Raw genomic sequence first — 13669 nt, 5'->3', positions numbered from 1 at the left:
TTTCAGATAATCTTTAAAAATGCATCTCAGCTAAAGGCAAGGACAGGATGGAAATCATTTGCATCAAAAGATCCGTAATAGAGACCTAAAAAGGGGCAGGTGATACAGATTGAGTGGGCAAATAGGTGAGCAAATCCAGGCCATTCATTTCAATCAATGATAAACATTCTCTTCTCAACAAGAAGCGAGGGGGGAAAAAAGTGTCAAAAGCAAAATGGTTAATGTAACAGCGGTCTTAACTCAAGTATGATAGGCCACAAAAGGGGAACTTATGCTTCAGGTGCATTAATGTCTGGGTCAGAACTTGGATAGCATTCTGGTTGGGTCACTGCACTTCAGTAAATATTCATAATGACAGGATAAGAGCACAGATTCACCAGTTAGATAGCTGGGTTCAAATGATTACATTGAGAGTAATGTGCATAAATTTAGCTTGCTTCACTGTTACAATTTAAAACTTAAAATTATACTAAATTAAATAAAATTAAACAAAGCATCGTCATAGATGAAATGTTTTATTATACATATTTAGACAGTTTCTTGAACGGGTGGTTCGTATCCATCAGCTCGATCCACTTTAGCACCAGTTTCTTCACCTGATGGTTTGCTTGCGCCACTGCCTCCTTCACCATGCAGTTCCATCAGCTTTCCCACTAGAAGAAAGTTTTCTTTTCAATTATCAAGTCAGCTCAAGTGGCATATGAAAATTCATAAATTTACAGGTTCAAAATATTTAGACATATTTGTCCACCCATCTCATGATTAAATAACAGGTGTTTATTGTAAACTTGAAAGGGTTCAGACAAGATTTACAAGGATGTTGTGAGGGTTGGAGGGTTTGAGGTATAAGGAGACGGTGAACAGGCTGGGGCTATTTTGTGGGTACCTCTGGCTGAAGATAAATGCAAATATGTCAGCTTTGTCTCTGACACTTATGTGCTGGGTTCCCCCATCGTTAAACTTCAAGATACCCAAAGCAGTAAAGTGAAAATTTTCTATTCAGATCTAATGTCGAATCTTTCCCATCTCCAAAAACACCGAAAACTCACTTTTCCATTCAATTCTCAGCAACCTCTTCCTGTTTGTGTTAATCTGCTCCTTCCCTCCACATACTTTAAAAAATCTTGGCAAAAGGCAGTGCTGAACCTTGTTTTTTGACAGGAGACTGGCAACAGATTTCCACCCAAGTTTTAAACATGAGATGCCCGAAATGGGGAGATTCAATTAAATTTCTATTAAATCTGCATTCTCAACTAACATGTTTCAATGTTGTTCGATGCTATTCATGATTTGATGAGTTTGTAGGATAGAAACCACAACGTTCAAGAAAAAAAAAAGTACAAGAACAATAAAGACTTACATTCAAACTTGGGCTTCTTTAACATTTTGACTTTTCGAACATAAACATCATGAAGAGGGTAAATGGATTGACAAGCTTTTTCAATATCCTTCCCTATGCTGTCTGGGATCCTAAAACACAAACAAACATCACAGCATTTAGACCAGGACAGGAACTATTAACATTTAAAACAAAACTATTTATTCATAGATTAGTTATTGCGCGGTGTAAGCCTATTCCAGTCTTTACACTTCTCTATGTTAGAAACTGTACAAATTTAAAGCTTGGCAGATTTTACCTTCATCCATGCACTCAACAGTTCCAGAGATCTTTCTAGATTAAAACACCATTGAGAAAGCAAGTGGGTTTTAGACCAGAAAGGGATAACCGCTGTGATGCAGCCATTTTCTTTCTGTCAAAAATACCATAAAACTATAGACTTTTTGTGCCAAAATATCAATTTTATAAATTAGAAATAATGAATTTCTCTCTGCATTCTCCCACTGAGGAGATTATTAATTTTCGACATTAGATTGGTAACAGAGCTTGCAGCACAGAATCTGATATGAACAACAAAACAGCCATGAATTTGGAATTCAAACAAGGGTTTTGACTGGACGATCAAGATTTTCTTTTCTACAATCCCAATAATGTACTCCAAAGCTCAGCATTACAGAATAACAGGGCAACAGTATGTCATATTGCAAGCATGAAAATAATCTGAATTTGTCATATTCCTCAATGATAATACTCCTCCCTTCCACCAGGTTATAGATCGTTGGCTAATTTCTAACAGGTAAATTCTAGCACATAGCCTATTCCCTCAGAAAGTAGACAAATAAAAGATGGAGCACAGCTAAGCTTGATCTTTTTCTCAACCAATATCCACATACATTCACTTCCTCCAACTGGGGCACCTAAATTTAATGCAGGTAGGCAAGGCAAATCCCTAGTTACACAGCTGACCAACATCACCAATTTTTTTTAAAAGAAAAAGAATTCCCAGTGCATGCTACAAGAAGACATAGCTAAGACTCTCAGGTTTTAATACCACCACCCTTAACTAGAAGGAAGCCAGCAGAATCATGTTACTCATTACAAGTACAGGTCCAAACAGGCAGAGGAGAACAGTGGTGGATGGATTTCTATTCTATACTATTGGTCATCTGGGTGGTAACAGAGCTGTTGAGGTATTGAACATCCACAGTAAAAAGGTAAGGACCAGGAATGAATTGAGGCAAGTCTCGGTAAATTTGTAAACGTAACTCCTCAAGAATCCAGGTGAGCAAACATTTCCCACTAAATGCTGGAAACATCCAAGCTAACTGGCAGTTTGTGATAAGGTCTACAGGTGCAAACTCCATCTTGCTCCCTGGCAACCACATGAGAGTTAAAAAAGCCTGCAACCTTGTGTCATATTCAGAAATAAACTACTGATGATATACCCACATCAATCAACCTATTTCCATGTCCTGTGCATCCCACCCAATTCCCCACTGCCGCAAACCAACTGTAGTTGAAACCTCCATCTATTCCAGCCAGCCATACATCTTAGCTTCAGTAAATTTGGTCATGCACAATTCTGCTGCCCACGACCAGTTCCACACTGTTGGAGAATAAAATGGCCAAAGCAAGTCAAAAATGATACCCATCATGACACTGGTACATTATCTCTCTTTGCCTTTCACCTCTGTGCAGCCTGAGACAGGAGCAATTATAATCTTTTGAAATGCCCTATTCTTTCAGTTCTATACTCACCAAACCACAACAACAGCATCTCTAGAAATAATTTACTATAACTGACTTATTAAACCCATAAACTTCAGTGCCTTCTGGTGACTTTATCCATGGACATAGGATAGCTGCCATATATGTTCGTCTTCCCACCTATGAAACCTTCATAGGGCCATCTTGTCAAACAGCCTGCTCAACATGCAAATCTATAACCTTTTTCCCTTGATAGCCTCATCAAGCAAAACTCTTCAATCATCATTTTATAGTGATCACAGTGCTTCATGTCCAAACCAGCATTCCATAAAAGTTTGGTGACAGACAAAAAAAACCCCGCTGATGCCGGAATCCAAAGTAGACAAACAGGAGACTGGAATACAGGAAAGGAGAAATCAAAGTTTCCTTCTTCAGGACCCATGAACATCAGTGCCTCTTGGAGACTTTATCCATAGACATAGGATAGCTGCCATGTTTGTTGTCCTGAAGAAGAGCAATATCTGAAACGGTGACTTCTCTTTTCCTCCACATGCTGCCTGGTTTGCTGTGTTCTTCCAGTCTCCTCTTTGTCTATTTTGTAAAAGCAACTCAGTTAATTCATCTCTCCAGCACATGGCCTAGCACCGATCCCTGCAAATTCTGTCCTTAGATGTTGGCTCAACTTTTGAAACTCTCAAATATGTCTGCTTCCGCCACACACACAATGTATTCTGACATAATTTCTGTGTTTGCATGTTGGATCTTAGTCACTTTCGACAGAAAAGTTTTTCCATAATGGTGTTGCTGTTTACACCAACAATCTTCAATTTATGTCATTTGCTCCTTGACAGGAAGAGTTTCTCGTTACTTTGTGAATCATTTATAAGTTGGAACTCGAGAAATTTCTTCTCAATCTTTTCTCAAATAAGAACAGTCCCAGCTTCTCCAATGTATACTTTTAAATGAAAATCCTCATTACTCGTCTTCCTGAAGTGCAACATAAAGATCCAGAGATAGTAGGAACTACCAATGCTGCAGAATCTGGGATAACAAGGTGTAGAGCTGGATGAACACAGCAGGCCAAGCAGCATCAGAGGAGCAGGAAAGCTGGCGTTTCAGGTTGACACCCTTCTTCAGAAATAAAGGTCCAGAATAGCTTTCACACTCCATATCCCTATTTATAAAGTTCTAAAACTGTATTCTTCTTTAAACACTTTTGAGAACCTGCTCTGGCAACTTTGGATTTGTGCAAATAGATCTACGAGTCTATCCTTGCACTCTCTTAAGAACTGTGTGCTTTATATTACATTATTTCTTCTCATTCTATATATTAAAATGCATTGCATTATTGTTTTCTGCATTAAACTTCGTCTTTCACATGTCTGACCATACCGCCATCCTGCCTGTCCTCTTGAACTTTGCCACAACCCACCTTGGTACACAACATTTTCAAGTTATGTCATCCACAGATTTTGAAATCATGCCTCGGTCATGCAAGTCTAGGTCATTAATATACAGAAAATATTCTATCACCCAAACTATCCTCATGATTCATCTTGTTACCTCAAAAACCACAATCAAATTAAACACAATTTACTATTAACCAACTGTGCTGGCCATCCAGAAATAATAAATACTTATCCAAATGACGGCTGTGCTGGTTTACTTGTTCTCAAAATAAACAGCCCAGCAAGAAGGTCAAACCCTATCTAAAGATTATTGCTTTGGCCTGTATTTCCATTTATTGTCCATTCCCAATTACTGTGGGAGAATTTAAGAATTATCTACAGGCTATGGGTCTGGAATCACACTTAGGCCAGACCAGGTAAGGACAATACCTTCCTTCAGCATATTAGTGAACCAGATAAGTTTTTACAACAAAGTGGTTACATGGTCACCATTAGCTCTTCGTGCCAGATGTTACTGAATTGAACTCTGACTACCTGCTATGGTGGGATGTGAACCCATGTTCCCAGATAATTGGCCTGGTGTTGTGGATTGAGAATCCAGTCTCATTCCCACTATACTATCACAAGTACTGGACAAATGAATTATCTAATACCATAACAGACAAACGGCTTTGGAAGCTGTGAAGTCTGATATTCTGTGAACACAGGATATTGAGATTTATAGCATACTATAACAACAAACATACAGTTCCAGCAGTCGTGCTGCAATCAACATATGCTGGTTAAAAGCCAAGTGTATCAATTCTTGGAATAACTGCAACTAACAGCCAATGTTGCAGCAGCTTCAGGTATGTACCTGCCCAGATTCCAAATTCATAAAACGTCTACCAGTAAGATGAAGTTTTTACATATTTAATGTCTGCGTTCAATTTTAATTCAGGGACAACAAACTACTGGAGGCATAAAACATGTCACAGTAACTGCAAAATTACTCACAGTTTGTTGACAATCTCCTTAAGGTCATTGGTTTGCACTTCACGAGTCATGATCTCTACCATCTTTTTACGGATTGTGCGGACTTGCTGGTGTTGAGCATAGGAGGTTTTACGAATCTGGTTGCTACGTTTCTTGGTGAATCCGACACAAAACAGGCGAAGCAAGTATCCATCTGTGGTTTTGACATCGATGTGAGCCTCAATCATGGTCTATATCAGAATAAATTAAAAAGGGTTCCATCAGTTCAATACACAATAACCCTGTCGATTTGAGAGTTATTTCTACAGACTACATTTCAATATTAGCTGTTAACTATTCCAGGGTGATTTTTAGACATCACATAGGCATGCAAATGAAAGCCTCCAATCAATTCTAAGCTGCCAATGTAATCTGATACAACTGGGCAATAAAGATAGATCAACAATGGAAACAGTGAGTGACAACAATGTTGGGGAAAGAGAGCAGGAAGTAAACAGGTGCCTCTTCAGTGCAAGACACTGTTGTAATATGGGAAATGAAGCAGCTATGCAGCAATGAAAAAAAATGCCCAAGTCATGAGTTTTAGGTATTAGTTGATGAATAAACATTATTTGTAGTAGTACTTCTGGCCAATGTCTCAGAATCCATTGTGACCCACCTGGTAACGTAACTTAAAGCCACACCAAATGGTGGTGGGGCCTGTCTTTAATCAAATAAATTTCCATACCCAAGAAAATAAAACGAATCATCCAAGGTTCTCATTCCTGACATTACTGTTATGTATACAGGCCAAATGGTCAGAAGTTGATCTTTCTCCCTCACCCAAATGGCAAATTTAAAGATGATGGGCTTTGAGCCAACCACCTTGGGACAGTGCCACTTTCCAACCCTTCATTCTAGTAAATCAAGGGCAGGATGACTAGTAGGCGACCTCCATGTCAGGGTGCTAATTGAGGCCTTCAAGTGAGCAATGAATACTCAATCAGAAATCTCATACAGTCACTGCCGCTAGTTGACCAGAAACAAGAAGGGGTATCATCACAAAAGGCATACCTTTGTTGAGCCTAAAGGGATCGAACATCAGAATGGGATGGGGTTACTGAAAACCAACTTCCTCCACTTATCTCCAAGCCATACAGCACAGAGGTATAACTAGGGCCAGGGTGAGTACAATACTCAGCATTAGGACCCATGATGTCTGCCCACTTGTCTTTACTCTGACTGCCTCTCCCTTTAAACCTCAAGTATACCACCAGCCCTCACTCACCAGCCTCACATTACTTCCTGACCCTGACGGGTCTCGGCTGGCTACATTTCAGGCAACTTCCTGTTCTCCAGGAAAAAAATTTCGACCCCATGGGATCCTTAGAGTGGGGAAGGGCCCAACAGTACACAAAAGTAACATGGAGCTCTCACTTGCTCTCATATTTTATGGAATGATTCCCAGGACAAACAGTTTAACATTCACCTTCAAGAAATATGAAGGCGAATATATACTCCAGCGATATAAAGATCCAGTAGAAGGAATAAAAGAGAGGTAACAGACTTCTAGCTGCAAATACCATAGATAAGGTGAAGTTCTGAAAGAAACCAAGTACACTCAATTTAAACAAGTATTTTCATGGAACTAAACAAAAATATGAAGCACAGGCAATTCGGTTTCTGGAACAGTTGCTTCAGTCCTAGCAGTTTCACATTAACCATACACAAAGGAATTATTTTAGTTGAACTGACACAAAAGAAAGGCTAACACTGAAATTCATAACCTTAATCCTTCGTATCCTGACTGTTGACTCTTACCTGCCATTTTTTAACCATCGAGCACATCTTATCACGTGTTAAGTCCATGCCATGAAAGTTGGTCAGACAGTTTTTGCCCTGAACATCCTCCACGATCAGCTTAAATTTGCGGAAGGCCACTTCATCGTTCTGCAAATCAGCAAGACTCACCTCGAACACACGGCCTTTTAAGCCTTCCGACGCGATCTCTACATGAAAGAGAGAAAATTAGGTAAATCAGCACAATGCTGCCACATGGACGTTCAATTTACATTCCCCATGTTTAATAAAAGTTAATTTTTCAGGACATGCTGCAGCAAACATCTGAATGGTCTTAATTATCACTGAATTATCCAGGACATGCATTTCCAATATCAAACGTAAAGGACAACCCAATGTCCAGAACATTTAATTATGATGATGGCACGTCTAAAACTACTTCACTAGCTGAAGATTGGAAAGCACGAGTTACAGCTTATCCTATTCCTTATATCTCATCCACAAAATTCTCAGTTCTAACTTTTAGTGCAAAAAAATTTAACTACCAATTTTCCTCATGTCTTCAACACTACTTAACATCAAGTTGGAAAGATGCAACTAGTGGAATGCCACAAGAAACAGTCCTAGGGCCTAAAATATTTAAAACTTATATTCATCACTTTGAGGATAAGGATGTAATGTATCCAAATTTGTTCTCAATACAAACTAGATGAGAGGGCATGGTGTAAGGAAGACAAGGAATCTGCAAAGGGATATTGATTAGTTGAGCAAGCGAATGTAAGAACTTTGCAGATGGATTTTACTGTAGAAAACTGAGGTCATGCACATTAGTAGGCAGTTCATAGGAAATAGAAACAGGACAAATAGACCATTCAGCCCCTCAACCTGCCTCGTTGTTCCTAGGATCATGGCTGATCCAAAATTCCTCATATCCACTTTTCCAAATGTGCCCCACGACCCTTGATTCCCCAACAGGTCAAGAATTTAACCATCTTGGCCTTAAATCTACACAAGGGTTGTGCCTTAACAACTCTTTAGCAAGGAGAACCATAAACTCTCAGCCGTCAGAGAAAAAAACTCGTCTGCATCACAGTCAAATTGGTGCACCTTATTCCCGAGACCATGTCCTCTGGCTCTAGACTTTCCCATGAAGTGAAACATCTCCTCAGCATTTATCTTGTACAGTTGCAATAAGGCTTCCCCTACCTTTATATTTCAAATCAAAGCAGTTGCAATAAGGCTTCCCTACTTTTATATACCAATTTTCTTGAAACAAGGGCTAACATTGCAATAGCATTCCTGGTTATCTGCTACATTTGTGGCCAGCTTTTGTGTAGAAGTACCCTTGTGGTGCAGTTTTTTCCATTAAATTAACATTTTTTTCTCCCTTTCAAAATGAACATCATACTTTCCCACATTATATTCCAGTTACCAACTTTTTGCCCACTTATCTAACCTGTCATAGGTATACCACACAGAAAGAGGTGCCTTGTCCATGCCAACCAGATATCTCAAGTAAATCTAATCCCATTTACTAGCATTTAACTGATATCCCTCTAAACCCGACCTATTCATATGCCCATCCAGACGCCTTGTAAAGGTTGTAACTGTACACCAGTTCCTCTGCCAGCTCATTTCCATACATGCATCACCCTATGCATGGAAAGACTGCCCTTTAGATCCCTTTTAAATCTTTCCACTCTCACCTCAAACCTATGCCCTCGAGTTTTAGACTTCCTCACCATGGAAAACAAACCTAGTCTATTTACCCTTGGTGTCCTGAGCCTCCACGGAAATTAGCCCCAGCCTATTCAGCCTCTGCCTATGGCTCAAACCCTCCAACCCTGGCAACATCCTTGTAAATCTTCTACGAACCCTTTCAAGTTTTGCAACATCGTTCCTATAGCAGGGAGGTCAGAACTGAACACAGCATTCCAATAGTGGCCTAACTAATGTACTGTACAGCTGCAACATGACCTCTCAACTCCTGTACTTAATACACTGACCAATAAAGACAAGCTTATCAAATGCTTTCTTCACAATGCTATCTACATGTGATTTCACTTTTAAGGAACCATGAACCTGCACCTCAAGGTCTCTTTTCAGCAACACTCACCAGGAACCTACCATTGAGCACATCAGTCCTGCCCTGATTTGCCTTTCCAAATTACAGCACCTCACATTTATCCAAATTAAACTGCATCTGCCACGCACCAGCCCATCTGACCATGATCCCATTTTACTCCAACATAACCTTCTTCGCTGTCCACCACACTTCTAATTCTGGTGTCATCTGCAAACTTACTAACCATACCTCCTCTGCTCACATCCAAACCATTTACGACAAAACGCACCGGACCCAGCACCCAGCACCCATCCTTATGTAACACCATAGGTCAAGGCCTCCAGTCTGGAAAGCAACCCTCTACCACCACCCTCTGTCTTCTACCTTCAAGACAGTTCCGAATCCAAATAGCTAGTTCACCCTCTTTTCCGATGATCTAGCCTTGCTGACCAGTCAACCATGAGAAACCTTGTCAAACACCTTATTGAAGTCCATATATCAATGGATAAGTAAACTATATACTTCTCACCATCTTTATTTCCACCCATTTTTGTAAATATGTTAATGTGGCTACAATACATTCACTCTCTTCCTCCAAATTGTTAATATATATTTTATATAGTTGCAGTCCCAGCACTGATCCATGTGGAAATCCTGGTCACAGGTCAGAAATCTGAAGAACCACCTCTTATCACCACTCACTGTTTCTTTCCTTTCAGCCAATTCTGTACTGGTGTCAATATACAACACCCAACAAACTGGGCTCTTAACTTATGACTTAACCTTCTAAACAGTGCAGCACTGAGGGTTCTGGACATTTTTGTACATGAAACACCAAGTCACCATGCAGGTATATCAAGTAATTATGGCAAATGGAATTTTTGCCCTTATTGTTAGGGGGCAGAGTTTAAAAATAGACACAATTCAGAAGATCCCACTAGTCTGATTCTTGGAATAAAGGCATTGAGTTTTAAGTTAAACAAATTATGCTTTTATTCTTACAAATTAGAAAAAACTGGAGGGGCAAGTTGGTTGCGGGGGTGGGGGGGGGGGGGGGGGGGGGGGGCGGGAAGAATGACTCTGAGTCTTGACAGGATAGATGTTGAGATGTTTCCACTGGTTGGGGAATCCTGAACTGGGGGACAGTTACAGAACAAGGAGGCGCTCATTTAAAACTGAGATGCAATGAAATTTCACTTCCTAGAGGGTTGCAAATATCTGGAATTCTCTACCTTAGAGTTGCTGAGGCTACATTACAAAGTATTAAAAGAGATCATGGATAATATTTTAGAATACAGGAGTTGTGCATTGTGGAGTACAGGGCAGATCAGTCCTGATCTTATTGATGAGTGGGATGGGATTGAGAGGCTGAATGACCAACTCCTATGTCTTATGTTAAATCTTTCTGAAACCTTACGAGATAAAACTCATTGTCATGCCTAAGAACCTAAATACTTACTAGTTCCCTGAGTCCTTGTAACCAAAGTTTTGCCCAGATTCCTAATGTTAAACATCGCCGGAGCCTTAACATCATACCAATCCTTCTTGGAGAAAGGGTCCACACTGTGAAGAGAAATAGAAGTAAGATTTCACTAAGTACTGGGTTTGTGGATTCCTGACTTTATATGACTCTTTTTAAAAATTCATTGTGGGACCTGGGTGTCGCTGCTGGCCGGCCAGCCATTCATTCCCTGTCCCAAGCTGCCCTTAAGATGGTGGCAAACTACCTTCTTGAATTGGTGCAGTCCACCTGCTGTGGGATCATCCAAAATGCTGTTACGAAGGAAACTGCAGAATTTTGATCCGGCAACAGTGCTGGAACAATATATTTCCAAGCCACTCACCATCTGACTTGGAGTGGAACTTGAAGGTGATGGTGCTCTTGTGTATTACTTGTCCTTCAACACAGTAGTCATGAGTTTGGAAGGTCTGTCTGAGAGTCTTGGATGAATTTCTGCAGGGCATCTTGTTCATAGTACACACCGCTGCTAATGAGCATAGACAGAGGGGGTAGTGGATGTGGTGCCGATCAAGCAGCCTGCTTGGTCCTGGATAGTGTCAAGCTTCAAATCTTGATGCATCCATCCAGGCAAGTGGACAGCATTCCATCACACTCCTGACACATGCCTTATAATGGAGGAGAGACTCTGGGAGCCAGAAGGTGAGTTATTTGCTGCAGTATTCCTAGCCTCTGACCTGCTCTGGTAGCCACTGTTTTATGTGCTGAGTCCAGTTAAGTTTCTGTTCAGTGGTAACCCACAGTTTGTTGATAGTAGGGCTTTCAGTGATGGTAACACCATTAAATTTCATAGGGCAATAGTTAGATTATCTTATTGGTGATGGTTATGGCATGGCATCCATGTGGTGCAAATGTTACTTGCCATTGACTGCCCAAGCCTGGATATTGACTCGAACGTATTGCAGGTAAACACAAACTGCTTCAGAGAAGTTGAGGATGACGCTAACCAGTGTGAAATTATAGGCAAATATCCCCACTTCTGCCCATATGGAGGGAAAGTCATTGAGGTAGTAGCTGAAGATGGTTGGGCCGAGGAGACCACGCCAAGTAACTCCTTCAGAAGGGTCCTGGAGCTGGGCTAACTGACCTCCAACAACCACAACCATCGGTGTGTCTCTAAGTGGATCCACTTAGGACAGGAGGAGTTTGCCCCCAATATCCACTGGTTTCAGTTTTACCAAGGCTCCTTGATGCCAGAATCGGTCAAATGTGGCCTTGTTGTCAAGAGCTATCACTGTCACTCTGACCTCATTTCTGGAATCTTTTAACCACATTTGAATCAAGGCTGTAATGAGGTCAGGAGATCAATGATCCTGGCGGAACCCAAGCTGGGTATCAGTGAGCAGATGTTGCTTAATAGTACTGTTGATGACACCCTCCATCACTTTACTGATGATCAAAAGTAGGCTGAGGGGGTGATAACTGGCTGGGTTGAAGTTGCCCTGCCTTTTACGTGGACGTACCTGGCAAATTTTCCACATTGTGAGGTAGATACTGAGTTGTAACTGTACTGGATGACCCTGGCTAGGAGACTAGCAAGTCCTGTAGCACAAGTCTTTAGTACTACTGCCGGAATGTTGTCAGGGTCCATGGCCTTTGCTGCATCCAATGTCCGCAACCATTTCTTGACATCACATGGAGTGAACTGAACTGGATGACAACTGGTACTTGTAATGTTGGGAACTGCTGCAGAAGGCCAAGATGCATCAACCACTTGGCACCTCTGACTGAAGACTGATTCAAATGCTTCAGCCTTATCTTTGGCACTTATGAGCTTGGCTCCTCCATCATTGAGGATGGGGCTATTTGTGAAGATCCTCCTCCACAATTCCCGAATGGATATAGCAGGTCTGCAGAGCTTAGGTCCATTCTGTTCATTATGGGTTCACTTAGCTCTATCGCTTGTTGCTAATACCCGTTTGTAACTTCACCAGCTTGACCCCCTCATTTTTAGGGATGCTTGGTGCTGCCCCTGACATAGCGTCTTGCACCCTCCTTTGAAACCTGGCCTGCTAGTAAGGAATATGCTGGGCCATGAAATCAGACTGTGCCAAACTGCAAAAAAGCGTCCTAGCCGGACCGCATTTTCTCCGGGCAAAGGCCCCAAGAACAGCTGCAACCCCAAAAACTTCCTCAAACGATACAAGCTTTTTGTTTTACAAGTAACCCTAATCCAGAGTTGCCCACCATCTTCCGTGTAGCCCACGCTCTCATTTCCAAAGTTTAAAACAACGCGGACTCGCAAAATTCGGTTACATCAGGCATTTCGTTTAAACTGTGTGTCATGCCAGAGTTCCTAACCCACCCCCTTAGCGCTATACATTTCCAGTTGCCATTAATAAAGCAGATCGAGTGCAACCTCTCGGTCCAGGCCCGGCGGCCGCGCGTCCTTTGCACCTCACACCATCCCTTAAGTATCAACGCCATCCCTCCAATTACGACCCATACCGCGCACGATCCATGTTGATGAAAATCTGCGGGTGGCTCCTCACCCGATTTTAGCTCACTTACATCTTTTTCTTAGCACCTTTTTTGCCTCCTTTGGTCAGCCTCTTATTTTTACCAACGGCCATGTTGCTCGAAGAGCTAGAAAAAGAAAGAGACAAGTTCGCGCGAGAATTTGCTGGATCACGGAGAAATCGCGCGAGAACTGGGCAGCCTACGTCACATAGGAAGTTGTCCAGTAGGGAGGTGGTCTGTCAGCGTTTGCGCGGAACCGGCGGACGGAATAATTGCGTAAAAGTCAGTCTGAGTGTAGTAATGTTTCAGTAAAGGATGAAGATAGGAAATAGTGTGAGAAATGGTGCGTTCAGCCTTTCGGGCTTGCTCCATCTTTCAGTTAGATCAGAGCTGAACTTTCACTTAAACACTTTTCT

General features: G+C 41.4%; 1 protein-coding gene across 1 annotated transcript; it reads right to left on the bottom strand.

Moving 5' to 3' along the window:
• Positions 1–499: 499 nt before the first annotated feature.
• On the bottom strand, positions 500–13441 carry rps3a (ribosomal protein S3A). Its single transcript, XM_048545387.1, has 6 exons — positions 13305–13441; positions 10734–10837; positions 7231–7418; positions 5452–5660; positions 1361–1470; positions 500–653 (listed from the first exon to the last, which is right to left on the bottom strand). Exons 1-6 carry the CDS (start codon positions 13364–13366, stop codon positions 529–531), a joined length of 798 nt encoding a protein of 265 aa, XP_048401344.1. The 5' UTR covers positions 13367–13441; the 3' UTR covers positions 500–528.
• Between the last annotated feature and the right edge of the window lie 228 nt (positions 13442–13669).

This window comes from Stegostoma tigrinum, chromosome 1 (assembly GCF_030684315.1).
Source record: "Stegostoma tigrinum isolate sSteTig4 chromosome 1, sSteTig4.hap1, whole genome shotgun sequence".
NCBI classification, from domain to species: Eukaryota; Metazoa; Chordata; class Chondrichthyes; order Orectolobiformes; family Stegostomatidae; genus Stegostoma; species Stegostoma tigrinum.
Note: the sequence above shows the minus strand (reverse complement) of the source record. Positions and strands in the feature narration are given on the sequence as shown.